Raw genomic sequence first — 16,726 nt, forward strand, 5'->3', positions numbered from 1 at the left:
TAATATTCTCATTTTGTAACTACTGAGCTACTTAATTTTATTGGCTTTTTCCCTATAAAAACACGCATGCAGTTTCTCTAGAGGATTAAAGTTCATTTAGGGGTGTGTTGTGTATGAAGAAAGAGTCAGACTGAACACTGTGAGCACAAAGTGAAGTGTGACCGTAGTCTTTTATTGCAGGTCTCCTGAATGCTTCTCCAACCTGTGAAGCCTCCTTAAATACCTGTGCTCCCAAGGGATTATGGGATCCCTTGGGACTTCAGGGGATGATCCCTCTGGTGGCTGTACAGAGTAAATACAAGTCCACATATATAACAACACTGCCCCCCCCCCCCCCCCCCCGCCAAAGTCAATAGTGTAACTATTTACAATGTGAGTCGATTTGGGGCCCTTCTTGCCCTGGCTGATCGTCTCGGTGTGAAAGCTGGTGTTGTTGAATCATTTGTTAGGCCCTTGCTGGGCTGTGCCTGGTGTGTTGGGCCCTGCAGGGCTGCTGTGGATGATGGGTTCTGCTTCGTGGTCAACCGTGGTGCCGGTTGCCACCGGTGTGTATGTTGGGGGATCAAAAAAGGTAGGGTCCAAGGTGGGTTGCTCAGGATTGTCCCTGAATCTGGGTTTGATTTGGTCCAAGTGTTTCCGATGAATAAGTCCATTTGAAAGTTTGACCCGAAACTGCTCCCCTCTTTGGCCACGACAGTGCCGGGAAGCCGCTTGGGACCTTGTCCATAATTTAAAACAAATACAGGATCATTGATTTCAATCTCACGTGACACATTTGCGCTATCATGGTATGCACTTTGTTGAAGCCGCCTGCTCTCTACCTGTTCATGTAGATCAGGGTGAACTGAGAGCCTTGTCTTAAGTGCTCTTTTCATGAGCAGTTCAGCAGGTGGGATCCCAGTGAGCGAGTGGGGTCTCGTGCGGTAGCTAAGCAGGACTCGGGATAGGCGAGTCTGTAGTGAGCCTTCAGTTATCCACTTCAAGCCTTGCTTGATAGTTTGCACTGCTCTCTCTGCCTGACCATTGGACGCTGGTTTAAAGGGGCAGATTTGACATGTTTGAACCCGTTACGGATCATCAATTCTTTGAACTCAGCACTGGTAAAACATGGCCCGTTGTCGCTCGCCAGGACATCGGGTAAGCCGTGTGTGGCAAACATGGCCCGCAGGCTTTCAGTAGTGGCAGCGCACGTGCTAGCCGACATTATCTCACATTCAATCCACTTGGAGTACGCGTCTACAACCACAAGGAACATTTTACCCAAGAACGGGCCTGCATAGTCGACGTGTAGCCTCGACCACGGTTTCGAGGGCCATAAACTTAGCGGCGCCTCCCTGGGTACATTGCATAACTGCGGGCATGTATTATATCTGTGAACGCAGGACTCTAAGTCCGCATCGATACCGGGCCACCACACATGGGATCTGGCTATCGCTTTCACCATTACGATGCCTGGGTGGGTATTTGGAGGTCATTGATGAAGGTGTCTCTGCCCTTCTTGGGGACCACTACTCGATTGCTCCACAGAAGGCAGTCTGCTTGTATAGACATTTCATCTTTGCGCCGCTGGAACGGCTTTATCTCTTCCTGCATTTTCACTGGGACTACAGCTTTTGACTAGAGATAATAAGGGGTCCTGGCTTGTCCAGATTTTGATCTGCCAGGCAGTGACGGGTGATTGCTCACTCTCAAATGCTTCCATAACCATAGCTAGATCTGCGGCTGCGCCATTTCCACCCGTGGTGGGCAATGGCAGCCTACTGAGAGCATCGGCGCAGTTTTCTGTACCTGGCCTGTGGCGGATGGTGTAGCTGTATGCAGACAACATGAGCGCCCATCTCTGGATGCAGGCCGATGCGTTGGTATTTATCCCTTTACTCTCAGAAAACAGGGATATAAGTGGCTTATGATCAGTTTCCAATTCGAATTTTAGCCCAAACAGGTATTGATGCATTTTCTTTACCCCATAGACACACACTAACGCTTCTTTCTCAATCATGCTGTAGGCTCTCTCAGCCTTAGACAGACTCCTGGATGCATAAGCAATTGGTTGCAGTTTCCCGAAATCATTAGCTTATTGCAATACACACCCGATGCCATATGATGATGCATCACATGCTAGTACCAGACGCTTACATGGATCATACAACACAAGCTATTTGTTTGAGCATAACAATTTTCTCGCTTTTACAAAGGCATTTTCTTGGCTTTTGCCCAAACCCATTCGCTCCCTTTTCGTAGTAAGACATGCAGTGGTTCTAGCAGTGTGTTGAGACCCGGTAAGAAGTTACCAAAGTAGTTTAAGAATCCCAGAAACAACTGCAGCTCCGTCACGCTCTGTGACCTTGATGTGTTCTCGATTGCCTCCGTCTTCACGTTGGTGGGCCTGATGCCCTCCGCCGCAATCCTCCTTCCCAAGAACTCCACTTCAGGTACCAGGAAAACACACTTCGACATTTTAACCTGAGCCCCATGCAGTTGAGTCGACTAAGAACCTCCTTCAGGTTCTGCAGGTGCTTGACTGTGTTCTGACCTGTGACCAAGGTGTCATCCTGGGAGACCACGGTGTGCGGGACCGACATCAGTAAACTTTCCATGTTTCTCTGGAATATCGCTACCACTGATCGGATTCCAAACAGGCATCTGTTATAAACAAAAAGACTTTTGTGCGTGATGATGCACGTGAGGGCCTTCGATGGTTCCTCCAGTTCCTGCGTCATGTAGGCTGAAGTCAGATCCAGCTTCATGAACAGCGATGCAAAGAGATCGTTGGCCTTTGGTAGTGCGTATTGATCCTGCAGGGAGAAACGATTGATAGTTACTTTGTAATTGCCACAGTTTCTGACGGTGCCGTCTCCCTTGAGGACTGGGACAATAGAACTGGCCCACTCACTGAACTCGATCGGTGAAATGATGCCCTCTCTTTGTAGCCGGTCTAGCTCGATCTCTACCCTTTCTCTCATCATGTACGGTACTGCTCTCGCCTTGTGATGGATGGGTCGCGCCCCTGGAATTAGGTGGATCTGCACTTGCGCTCCTTGGAATTACCCGATGCCTGGTTCAAACAGCGAAGGAAATTTGTTTAAGACCTGGGCACACGAAGTGTCGTCAGCGGGCGATAGCGCTCGGACGTCGTTCCAGTTCCAGTGTATCTTTCCCAGCCAGCTCCTGCCGAGCAGCGTGGGACCATCGCCCGGTACCACCCAGAGTGGTAGCTTGTGCACTGCTCCAGCGTAGGAGACCTTTATGGTAGCACTGCCGATTACAGGAATCAGTTCTTTCGTGTAAGTTTCGTGCGAACTGGAGTTAAGACTGGCCTTGAGGCCTTATTGTACCACAGCCTTTTGAAAGTCTTTTTGCCCATGATGGACTGGCTCGCGCCTGTGTCCAGCTCCATTGACACTGGGAGTCCATTTAGTTCAACATTCAGCATTATCGGGGGACAATTCGTGGTGAATGTGTGCACCCCATGTATCTCTGCCTCCTCGTTCTGAGGCTCTGGTTCATCGTGATTCTCCATGGATCTGTCCTCCTCTGCAACGTGGTTTGCAGGTTTAACAGACTCTGCAGCTCGCCTGCATACTCGTTGGAGGTGTCCCATTGTTCCACAGCCCTTGCAAACGTACTCTTTGAATCGGCATGAATGGAAAAGATGATCACCCCTGCAGCGCCCTGGCCTTGCATTCATCACTCTTAATGGTGGACTCTGAGTCACCTGCGGATGTGCAGCTGCAGGTATGCGTGACCTGCCCTGTACGTTACATTTCAAAAACAACTTCACTTTGTTCACCATACTTGTAGCAGCACTTGTGTGCCGAGAGATTTGCTTCATATTGTCACTGGGCTATCGTTATGGCCTTACTCAAGGTTGGGGTCTCTGCAGTCAAAAGTTTGCGAAGTATGGTTTCGTGGCCAATGCCAAGTACGAAAAAGTCTCTGAGCATGTGCTCCAAATGTCCTTCAAATTCGCAATGTCCTGCAAGGCGTCTTAGCTCGGTGACATAACTCGCCACTTCCTGGTCTTTAGACCTTTTGTAGATGTAGAACCGGTACCTCGCCATCAGATCGCTTTCCTTCGGGTTCAAATGCTCTTGGACCAGCATGCACAAATTGTCGTACAATTTCTCCGTGGGTTTCGCTGGAATGAGCAGGTTCTTCATGAGGCCATACGTTGGTGCCCCACAGACGGTGAGGAGGATCGCCCTTTGTTTGGCAGCGCTCTCTTCCCCATCTAGTTCGTTGGCCATGAAGTATTGGTCGAGTCGCTCCACAAAAGTTTCCCAATCATCTCCCTCTGAAAATTTCTCCAGGATGCCCACTGTTCTCTGCATCTTTGGGTTCGCTATCTGTATCTCATCGCCAGTTGTTGTGTATGGAGAAAGAGTCAGACTGAACACTGTGAGCTCAAAGTAAAGTGTGACCTTAGTCTTTTATTGCAGGTCTCCAGAGTGCCTCTCCAACCAGTGAAGCCTCCTTAAATACCTGTGCTCTCAAGGGATTATGGGATCCCTTGGGACTCCAGGGGATGAGCCCTCTGATGGCTGATCAGAGTAAATACTAGTCCACATATATAACAGGGTGTGTCTTCAATAGCTATTAAACTGTATGTGAAGTCAAACTATACATTAAAATGAGCTGTTACAAAATATGTCAGAAGGGAATAAACATAAAACATCTCTCTGTTCTTATAACATGCGATAAGTAACCATTGTAAGCACCTCACTCTCAAGCAAATTTCAAAGAATCAAAGAATTTGGGCAACCTTGGGTCCAAGCTCAACTACTGCAAAATAAAGGGCTGAGGCCGAATTCTAATGGGGAAGGCAGGTTGGGAACGGGGGTCAGGGGGGACGGGGCGGGCTTCCAAAGCGGTCGGGAAACCTGGAAGAACGGGTTTCCCATAGGCTCTGCTTCGTGGGTGCATCTCCGTTCGGGGGGGTGGTATGTTAGTTGGAAGGCTGGATCCACGAGGCCTGCAAAACCTGACAAGCTAAATTTAAATTCAAAATGGAGGGTATAGCAGAGGCTTCCTGCCTTACTTGATATTAAATAGACGACCCTGAGAGCAGGCTGACTGTCCGCTCCCCGTCCCATCTCCGTTCAGAGCGTGTTATGTATGTATGTAAACCTTACCAAAATGTAAGACTTGCCACTAGGGGGCACACCTGTGGGAGACCCAAGGGTCACCTGTGCACCCTGGGGCAAGCAGGTATAAAAGGTGATTCACCATGCTGCTTCCCCACTCTGGAGTGTGAATAAAGAGACCAAGGTCACAACATTTTGAGCTTGCGATACAGTCCTGTGGATTTATTCTGTACATAACAAACCAGAAGTGGGTAGGTTGGAGGTGGGTTCTGGTTGGAATTCAGATTTTTAACACTAACTTCCCACACGACCCTAACCCACCTGTTTCTTTTTAGGTTAAAATTTCCCCCAAAGGGCATATCCCTCACACAGATGTCTCCAAGCATAGAGGAAAACCCCCCCAAAAGGCTATGGATGCTGGGTCAATGGAAAATTTCAAGACTGATCGCTAGATTTTTGTTGGGTAAGGATATCAAGGGATATGGACAAAGGTGGTTAAGTGGAATTGAAGTACAGGTCAGCCATGATCTAACTGAATGACGGGACAAGCTCGAGGGGCTAAATGGCCTACTCCTGTTTCTAAATACAGGAATCCTACCCCTTTACATGCTCAGATACCTTGCTCTATACATTTCACATGGAAGCTCGCCACCATGTACAAAAATAACTCTTGCCCTGCTCCCCCCCCGCCCCCAGAAACATATAAACCAAAATAACTGGTTGTAATAATTTGCCCGTAACACACTTGGACAGGGTGAACACAATAAAGATTAACATTTTCATTTGCAGCCTCTACCTATTTTGGATGATGTCAGCTCAATAATTGGTTTGATCTTTGACATAGATAGTTACATCTCCCAAGTTCTTCTTGGTGGGCAAGAGGTCACAAATAGGCCTCAAACATCTCCAGTTCCCAAACCAACAGGGGAACACTCAGACTCTCAAATTCCAGATATTGTTACTGGGCAGCCCAGACCAAAGTGATTATGTTTTGGTCCCTATTCCACCCCAGAACAACCATGGCCAGGAATGGAACCTCAAACCTTCTTCACAATCCACCTGAACAGCTTAGTTACCAGTCATAGGTCGCAGTCTTAGCTCAGTGGTACTACTAGTGCCTCTGAGTCAGAGGGTCGTGGGTTCAAACCCATCTCCAGAGTCTTCAGATCATTAGCTAGGCTGACACTTCACTGGAGTACTGAGGGAGTCCTGCACTGTCTTTCAGGTGACACATTAAACTGAGGCGCCATCTCAGGAGGACGTATAAGATATCATGGCACTATTCAAAGAGAAGAGCCCTAGCCAACATTTCTCCCTCAACCAACATTACTGAAACACATTATCTGGTCATTTATCTCATTGCTGTTTGTGCACAAATTGGCTCCTGTGTTTCCCTACATTACAACACTGACTGCACTTCAACCTTCTCCACATATTTTGGTCAAACCTCTGTATCCAGCCATTCTAGACAGGAATCTGGAAAGCCAGTCAGAACATGACTAGTCTTAGTATCCCAGAGAATCCAGCTCAGTGGTTGCTGGGCCTGCCCAATGGAGATGGCCCAATGAAGAGGCTAGCACAACTCTTATTACTACTGGCAAGAAAGTGCAACCCACCCCCCACCTCCATTCTGTGGCTGAGTACAGCTCTCCCACCCACAAAACATGTGACTGAAACACATGTGGGATATCGGGCAATCAGAATAAGTGATATTTGGCCTCTGGCTGGAACTGGGAAAATATCAAGTAATGTGGGGCTCACTTAATGCCCTCCTTTAGCACAGCATTCCACTGACAGGCTGTGATGGACACAGACTACAACTGACATACCCGCTAATAAGCAGGGCTTCGTCCCCCATTCCCAAGCCTAAGGTGGTTTCCCCAGGCTGGAGAGTCTAGAATTAGGTGTCATAGGTTCAGGATATGTTGGTTATTTAGGACTGATATGAGGAGAAATTTATTCACTCAGAGGGTTATGAATCTCTGGAATTTTCTGTCCCAGAGGATGTTCAGTCACTGAATATATTCAAGACCATGATCAATAGATTTTTGGGCACTCGGGGAATCAAGGGATATATGGTGGAAAAGAGAAGTTGATGTGGAAGATCAGCATGATTTTATTGAATCAAGTGTAGGTTCGAGGGCCGTATGGCCTACTCCTTCTCCTATGTTCTAACTAACACTCAAAGCTTAAGTCCAAACAAACTGCCTCAACTCCCAACCTGCACTGATCACAGCGCAAGTGCAATCATGTTAAAAAACCTGATGTACCGAATCATTACTCCCACAAGAAACGTGCACTCAAAATGTACAGTGGCTTCATAAAATATGTATGAGATTGTACACTTTGATAACATTCATGTGAATGTACACCTATGGTTACAATAGCCTCATAAAATATATATGAATGTACTTTCTTAGGAACCCAATAAAGCAAATAAATAAATAGAATAACCATGAATTTCCGCAGGGGTTGTCCTGAATTCCCGCCATTACCTCAGCAGAAGATCCTGTGAAGAAAATGCACAAGTGGCCATTTTCAGACATTACTGTTTCTCCAGCAGTTCTGCTGAGGTTACAGCAGGGTATCAGGAGAAACCCATGGAAACTCAGCACCCATCACTTTGCTGACATGTGGTGCAGTGGATTAGAACATGGTCTTATCACCTTTGAAACCTGGCTCTTTAGTGGTGTGTTAGTGCTGCCATTTTTCAATGTGTAGGTCACACATAGCTGACAGCAACCCCAGAGTAAACGTCCCAGATTCACTAAGGTTTACTGCCAGGAAGACCGAGTGGGAAAAAAGGGTGGTTTATTTTAAACAGGTGTAAAAATAATTTAAGAACACAGGTCAGCTGTGTTAAGTGTACATTCTAAAATGTCTAACTTGTGGTAATGTCCTCTTCTCTGCAGCTTGTAAGGCATTGTGACACTTATTTGACATTTTAGTCCTCAGAACAAGTCTTCAAGTCCTCAGAACTAACCTGGCTGTAATTCAACACTAAATTAACAATCTCATTCAATAAAGGATAGGGATAAACTAATTCGCACTGGCAAGGAAGCAGTGCTATTCTTAAGTCCAAGGACATTACTGGAAGAGAACACTTTTCCACTGATGGTTATCATTGAATGTCCAAAAAGGAAAACTGTGTACTTTTAACCTCCAATAATGGCCTCCACCTCAATGCACACAAAAAAGTAGTGTTTTTAAAAAAATGTGAACTGGTGATTGCTTTAGTAGCCCATAATGGACAAGATTATTTTAGTATTGACTATAAATCAGCAGTATTCTAGCTTATTGGGCTGAATTTATGAAAAGCCGCAACCACTGGATTACCACTGAAAAAAACTGCTATGATTTTTAAATTAAGATCGATGGAAAATTGATCAACACTTTTTTAAAAATCCGCCCAGTGGGAAAAATCGGTGTTCCAAGTGAATTTTTGGCAGGAACAGTGATCCTGGTCAAATTCAGTGGTATTCCAGAAAAATTTAGACCGAGGCTGAGAGTTGGGCCTGGTGGGGGGGGGGGGGGGGGGGGGGTGAGGAATACAAAAAATATTTTTCACTGAAACAAAAAATAGAAAAACATTCACAGGATCCTTCTGCACTGAATCGCTGCAAAATAATTTTTTAAAAGCTGTAACATACCTTTTTTTGCAGGGTTTCATTTTTACCGCCGATCGAACTGCTGCTCTGGCTGGTTTCTCCTCACCTACGGGCCATCGCTTCCACCAAACTTGGGTGGCAGCGTTTTTCTTTTAGTGTTGCACATCAGCGGTCCGCTCCCCAGCGGTATTTTGAAACTGCCGGCGGTACACTTTGATCAAATTTGCAACGGGTGGTATGTCACAAAAAAATTGAATACCACCTAAAAACCCGGCGGAAATTATGATCAAAAGCCAGTCCATTAAATACTATATTTGTAAATCAAATTTTTTTTAAAAATTACACTATCCACTGAAACTAGAGAGATGATAGGTTAACATTAAAATAGGAATAATGTATAGCTTGGAGGTTTATCTTGAATTTTTTTTCAGACTTAGAAGAACATGTTTCTCTCTGTCTAATGACTAGTTTAATCCATATTTTATTTAAAACCACATACCCAAAACGACCATTGTTTGTTCTCTAGTAATGGCACCTCCAGGAACAAAGTTATAAGCTATACACCACACTGTGCTGAGTATCTCCAGCATGTACACCAACATTGCCGTGCCCAAGGCCTTCCCTGGATGTCCTGAACTGATGAGATGGTTAATCAAGTGGGGCCAGAGAGACATGGTGTAAATGGCCAACACAGTTCCTGCAGCAAATGCTCCTTCCCTCCGAAGATAAAAGATACAAATTGCTGATGCCACTCCTGTAATAATAATAATTAAAAAAAAATCCATTACCATAATAGAAATCTGTTTGACAGCCTCATTCTACAGTTAAGTAACCAGTGTGAAAAATTACTATAGAATTAGTCTGTATCACATAATTAACCAGGTCTGCCTGCAAACGTTTCCACTGCTGAAACCAACGGGGCAAAATTGCCCTGCGCCCCAACTGGGACCGAGACTTCCTGCGGCCAGCGCAGAAGTCCCGCCCTGGCTGCTGAAGTGGGCTTACCGCCCCTCAAAGGAAGTGGAGCGCAATCTCGCACACTCCGCCTCCTTTAGGGGCAGGTCCTGGGCGAGTAGTGCAACACTAGGCGGATGCTCCATGTAGCGGACATGCTTCAACGCCCCGCCCCTTCGCTTAAAAGGGAGGGCCGCTGAGCATTCAGAATGGCCTCCACTACACCATCAGGGCAGCATCTCTACAAACTCCCGGGAAACTTCCCGGGACCGGGCAAAAAGAGTTTTGCCTGGAGGCACCAATAAGCCTCTGAAAAAGGAGCAATTTTGTCCCTCAAGACTATAAATTTCCATAAAGGTCAACAGCACAAATCCTGCTTGAGTGCCATTGTAGAAGCAACGATGCCACAATCGATGAAAGGATATCAAAATAGGTTACAGCACAGAACCAGGACTTTTGGCTATTCTGTGCACTGCTTTACCACATGAGCCACCTGATTCTAATTCCACTTTCCTTCTCAATCTCCAAATCCATTAATATACCTCTTTTTCAAGGAACTAATTCTCTGAAAAGAATTTATGGACTCTGCTTCAACAATGGTTTGTGGTAGAGAATTCCACATTTTAACCACCACTAAGTTAAGATTTTTTTCTAAACTGCTGTTTAATTGTTTCTGATTGTCTTATATTTGCAAACCCCCACATTACCGTCTTCCTGACAAGTAGGCTATCCTGCCATACCCTGTATCATTGTTATCCAGTGAGAAAGGAGATGACACTGTTGGCCTTGCTCAACAAGCATCAATTATTAACTTATACTGCAGACATTCCCTATACCTGTACTAGTCTGGAAGGAGGTGGAAGCATTAAAGTTGTAACCAATTAAGCACCACTGGCAGTACCGCCCTAAGTTGGAAGTTTTCTGAGGTTTCCAGATGCCACACTCTGCAATTACTCCCCTGCTCAACTTGAGCCTGCCGAAGCAATTCTCCCTCAATTCCAGGTTTGTGCCTGGGCTTGTAGTTCTGGTTGATGACATAACTGTCGTCACAAGGAGTCTGGCTCTGTGGCCATCTGATCTACCTGCACGCCTTCTTTGTTCTTCTTCACTCTCTTGCATGAAACCCTTTGAAGGAGGGCCATTGAAAGCAATTCCATCTCTTGCAATGGATGGTAAAGGGGAAAAATCGTAATGTATCTTTCAGGGACTCCTGCCTGACAGGCAAGAACCTCACTGGCCTTTAATGCACATTTTAAATGGGTAAGCTTAACACTGCGTGTGAACGAGTTGGGAAAACAGAAATCATGGGCTGACTCATTATGTCCTGATTTGAATAAAACTCAGTTGGCTAATGAAGCTCTTACACAAATCATGCCTGGCAGAAAACCAGACCAAAAATCTTGGATGCTGCATGAATTGGGCAAGAAGCCAGCAAGTTTCCCAGTCGCTGCTTCGCCAGTTCCCACCAGCAAAAGCAGTTTCACAAGCAGGAATTTCTACCTTGTTGTTTCCTGGTCATTACCATTTATGAGAGAATTAAATCAAAATTGTCTCGATCAAATAAATTGCAGAGAAATATAAAAGCTGGTGAGATTGAGAGTAGGTTTCTAGTACTGTTTCAAGACAAATTATTTTACCAGAAAAATATGCTGTATGACGGAAGGAAGGAAAGGAATACTTGCATTTATATAGTGCCTTTCATGACCTCGGGATGTCCAATTTCACAACCAATAAAATATTTTTGAAGTGTAATCACTATTGTAACATAGGAAATGTGACATCCAATTTGCACAGGCAAGATCCTGTGTTACTGGATGTACAGGTTCTCACTGATCAGTTCGGCATTTGTTACTGTGCCATATTGGCTATAAAGAATGGAGGATGAGCACTCTTTTTGCCTCAGCAAGTAGTGATTTTCACAGTAGCTGCAAAAAAGTGTTCCCAAATAGACAGAATCCACACCATTGGTGTTACACCCAACTGTCAAGATTACAGCAACTCAAGGAGGTACTTTTGTTTATCAACATGATTTAACAATTAATACCTCAAATTAACTTAAATGATCACAGTGTTGGTTATTATTTCTCCAGTGGGCAAATATCAGAAAATGGCACACCAGTTGGAGATCCTGATACAGCAATCAAATAAGGCATAAATCAGAAATAAGTATTGTTTTCATGCAGTGGGTAAATGGTCCATATGTTGTTGCACTGAGACAAAAAGGTCTGTAGTTTAATATCTGGTCTGCTCTGAGTTAACTAACATCAGCTGGAGCAGCTGTAGAGCACTTCAATTATTTACTGGGTCCTTGGTTGAGAGGTGACAGCCAAAAGTCACCTCTATTGATGACCAGTAACCAGTAATATCTGCTATAAGTGCACATGTGGTAGTGAGTGACAACAAGATTGAGGCTGCTGTAATCTTCCACCTGCTGACACTTACTGACTAGCCCACATGAAGAATGGCATCTTAGATTAGGTACCATGGGTCGGTACACCGACATGAGTCCACAGCAGAGGAGGAGCAAGAGGAAAAAAATCCACTTTTTTCTAAAAGTACAAAATACTATTATCAGGCACTGTGAATTCCATACCTATTAGCCAAAAGGCAACGTTGTTAAAAACAGAAGGCCAAAATGATAACATCAGACCGAGAGCCAGGGCAATCAAAATCACACCTCTGAAAGAAGAAAACAAAAACGCTCTTTTATATTAAAAAGCACAATTCAGAAACCAGTTTGTAACCAGTCTCTACTCCAGCAATATATTAATCCAATTTCAAAACCGGTTTCAAGTAAGATTTCCAATTTCTGCTGGATGGGATAGAAGAGAGAGAAAGGGTAATGAGAGAGAGAGAAAGAGGGAGAAGAAAGAAAGAGGATAGAAAGAGAGAAGATAAAGAAAGAGAGAGGAGAGAAAGAGAGAGAAGGTGCAAGAACAGAGAGACCTGGGGTTGTTTGTGCACAAATCTTTGAAGGTGGCAGGACAGCTTAGCAATGTAGTTAATGAAGCATATGGGATCCTGGGCTTTATAAATAGAGACATAGGGGCCAAAATCCAGCTTCTCGATGAGGCCTGTTACTGCTGGACAGCGGCGGCCACGTGGCAGTGTCAAATGGCCGACGATTTGTAGTCGAATAGCCGTCACTCGTAAAATTCTCCCCGGTTATTTTTCCGCGGTCTACACTTCCACCCCGCTGCTGCTGAACCCTAAGTGCATCATTTCAGCGCACACCGCCGATGTCCCGCCCCGCAAGAAAAATTCATTGTAGAAAATCTTCCGGCTGCCACTCGGTGCCCCCGACAGTTTTTTCTGTCGGTGCACTGTGTTTGCAGTGTGTGTAAAATGGCGGTGCGGCCTCCATTAAAGGGGAGGGCGCACTGCCGTGACCGCCATCTTTTTTTTATTTGTCGGCTAACTGCCAAGTCGGCCCGACAATAATGCTCCCGGGTTCTGCCAGGCCGCTGACCCGGCCGAAACCCTCTCCGGTAACCCTGTGGACCGAACTTAATAAGCTACAGGGCTCGCAGCGGCTCTCCCCTTTAACCGAAGGATTGACGCGCCAGCGCGATGACGTCACCAGCCCGGCACTGATGACTGACAGCAGCGGACACTCCACCTGCCCCCACTTTCGCCCCCACTATGACCAACTTCCGCCCCGCTCAAAAAAAAAATTACAAAGAGCTGAATTTCGCAAGATGGGCCGCTGCATCCATTGCGGTGGCCAAAACACAAGAAAAATGATAGGTGCGACCTGTAAAGTCCTTACTCTACAGTATGAAACCACACGAGGCACATTCTGGGGACAAGGGCACTCTGTGACCTTAACTCTTTATTTACAGGACTCCAAAGACGATGACCCTGCGTGGGACCTCCCTTTTTATACCTGTGTGGTCAGGTAAGGAGTGTCTCCCACAAGTTCACCCCATGTGGTCAAGGTGTGCATCTAGGTTGAGTATATACAATAATACAGTGGTGTTACATTGTAGTTACATACATGACATCACCTCCCCCCAAAGTCTTATTGGGATCATAGGTTTAGTCTTTCAGGTGGTCTACACTCCCTCGTGGAGCGCCGCAGTTGGGGCTCTGGTTGTTGGACACTGACGTGAGTGTCTGTCACCTGTGGTGATTCCGGCCTGTCCGGGCTGACCGCAGGGACTGTGCATTCTTCTGATTTCTCTTGTTGCTCGTTCACTGGCGGTGTTGTGAGCTCCATCTCATGGTCTTCTTCAGGTTCCTCCGTGTCGATGCTGAACCTTTATTTTTTTTACTTGGTCCAGATGCTTACGGCATATCTGACCATTGTTGAGTTTTACCACGATGACCCTATTCCCCTCTTTGTCAATTACAGTGTCCTCAAGCAATTTGGGCCCCTTGGCGTGATTGAGGACGAATACAGGATAATTTATTTCTATACATCTCCCCCTCGAATTACGGTCATGGTACTCGTTTTGTGACTTGCGCTTGCCCTCAACTATGTCAGTCAGGACTGGGTGAATGAGGGATAACTGAGTTTTGAGTGTTCGTTTCATTAGTAGCTCTGCGGGCGGGACCCCCGTGAGCGAGTGCAGTCGGGATTTATTGGCCAGCAGGAGACATGATAGGTGGCATTGTAGGGAGGGTCCTTGAATCCTAAATATACCTTGCTTAATGATTTGGAACGCACATTCCGCCTGGCCATTGGAGGCTGGCTTCAACGGCGCAGTCCTGACTTGGTTGATGCCATTGCCCGACATAAACTCTCGGAATTCGTAGCTTGTGAAACATGGGCCATTATCACTAACCAGGATGTCCGGCAAGCCATGGGTTGCAAAGATCGCACGTAGGCTTTCCACAATGGTGGATGATGTGCATGAATTCAGAATGATGCACTCGATCCATTTTGAGTACGCATCTACCACAATAAGGAACATCATTCCCATGAACGGGCCCGCGTAGTCAACATGAATGTGTGACCATGGCCTGGTGGGCCAGGGCCACGGGCTGAGTGGGGCCTCCCTGGGGGCATTACCCAAGCTGGGCACATGTCGTGCACCTGCGAACAGTGTTCCAGGTCTGAATCAATTCCAGGCCACCAAATGTGTGACCGGGCAATGGCCTTCATCAGCAAATGCCTGGGTGTTCGCTGTGGAGTTCCCTGATGAATGCCTCCCTGCCCTTCTGGGGCATAACTACCCACCTGCCCCATAGTAGGCAGTCGGCTTGGATGGAGAGCTCATCCATCCGTCTGTGGAACAGTCTGATCTCCTCAGGGCATGCTCCGTGTGCGGGCGCCCAATCCCCAGTCAGGACACATTTCTTAATCAGGGATAGGAGGGGATCGCTGTTTGTCCAGATTTTCATCTGGCGGGCTGTGATGGGGGAGCCTGCGCTGTCAAAGGCATCGACAGCCATGACCATCTCGGCGCTTTGCTCCGCTGCCCCCTCAGTGGTGGCCAGTGGAAGCTTGCTGAGAGCGTCAGCGCAATTTTCAGTGCAGGGCCGGTGCCGGATGGAGTAGTCATAAGCAGCCAGCGTGAGAGCCTATCGCTGTATGCGAGCTGATGCGTTGGCATTGCGAGCCTTGCTGTCTGACAACAGGAATGTTAATGGCTTGTGGTCCGTCTCTAATTCAAACTTCTTACCAAAGAGGTACTGATGCATTTTTTTTACACCATAGACACATGCAAGCGCTTCCTTCTCGACCATCCCATATCCCCGTTCTGCTTGAGAACGTGACCTGGAGGCATAAGCCACAGGTTGTAATTGTCCCTCAACATTGCCCTGCTGCAACACGCACCCAACCCCAGAGGACGATGCATCTCATGTCAGAAACAATTTTTTACAGGGGTCGTACAGGGTCAACAACTTGTTTGAACAAAGTAAGTTTCGCGCCCGATCAAAAGCCCGTTCCTGACAGTCCCCCCAAAACCAATCGCAACCCTTACGCAGGAGCACGTGTAGCGGCTCCAATAACATGCTCCAGTTCGGCAGAAAGTTCCCGAAATAGTTCAACAGTTCCAGGAATGAACGCAACTCCGATGTGTTGCAAGGCCTGGGTGCTCGTCGAATCGCCTCTGTTTTGGATTCGGTGGGCCGAATCCCATCTGCAGCAACCCTCCTGCCCAGAAACTCAACCTCAGGAGCTAAGAAAACACAATTAGACTTCTTGAGTTGCAGGCCTACCTGGTCCAGTCGGCGTAGCACCTCCTCCAGGTTGTGGAGGTGTTCCTCGGTGTCTCGACCTGTGATGAGGATGTCGTCCTGAAATACGATTGTTCCAGGAATGGATTTAAGCAGGCTTTCCATGTTTCTTTGAAAAATCGCGGCCGCTGATCGAATGCCAAACGGGCACCTGTTATAAACGAACAGTCCCTTGAGCGTGGTGATGGTGGTCAGTAATTTAGATTCGTCGGCCAGTTCCTGGGTCATATAGGCTGAAGTGAGGTCCAACTTGGTGAACAGCTTGCCGCCTGCCAGCGTGGCGAAGAGGTCCTCCGCTCTCGGGAGCGGGTATTGATCTTGTAGGGACACCCGATTGGTGGTGGCCTTGTAGTCGCCACAGATCCTGACAGAGCATCCGCTTTTAGGATGGGAACGATGGGGCTCGCCCAGTCGCTGAATTCAACAGGCGAGATGATGCCCTCTCTCAACAGCCGGTCCAATTCGCTCTCGATCTTTTCCCGCATCACATACGGCACCGCTCTGGCTTTGTGGTGCACTGGCCTGGCGTCCGGGGTGATGTGTATCACTACTTTAGTGCCTTTGAAAGTCCCGACGCCAGGTTGGAATAGTGAATCGAATTGTTGTCGGACTTGTGAGCACGAACTTCGCTCCACAGATGACATTGTGTGAACATCTCCCTATTTCCAGTTCATCTCGGCTAACCAGCTCCTCCCCAACAGTGCGGGACCATTGCCCGGGACAATCCAGAGCGGCAGCCGATTCACTAACCCATTGTGTGTGACAGCCAACATTGCACTGCCTAGCACCGGAATGATTTCTTCAGTGTAAGTCCGTAATTGTGTCTCAATACGTGCTTGTTATGTATGTAACCTTTATAGAACACTGCAATACTGTATATACGTAAGAAATGCA

The 16,726-nt window shown here is 46.8% G+C and overlaps 1 protein-coding gene across 2 annotated transcripts in view; it reads right to left on the reverse strand.

Moving 5' to 3' along the window:
* LOC139241781 (PGAP2-interacting protein-like) overlaps nucleotides 1-16,726 on the reverse strand; it is a 244,748-nt gene that overhangs the window by 125,000 nt on the left and 103,022 nt on the right. For both annotated transcript variants that reach the window (XM_070870083.1, XM_070870084.1), the window contains 2 exons: nucleotides 12,240-12,325; nucleotides 9,192-9,446 (listed from right to left, as the gene is read on the reverse strand). In XM_070870083.1, the coding sequence (XP_070726184.1) occupies nucleotides 9,192-9,446; nucleotides 12,240-12,325 (341 nt within the window). The remainder of the gene's footprint in view (nucleotides 1-9,191; nucleotides 9,447-12,239; nucleotides 12,326-16,726) is intronic.

This window comes from Pristiophorus japonicus, chromosome 2 (genome assembly GCF_044704955.1).
Source record: "Pristiophorus japonicus isolate sPriJap1 chromosome 2, sPriJap1.hap1, whole genome shotgun sequence".
In the NCBI taxonomy this organism is placed as follows: Eukaryota; Metazoa; Chordata; class Chondrichthyes; family Pristiophoridae; genus Pristiophorus; species Pristiophorus japonicus.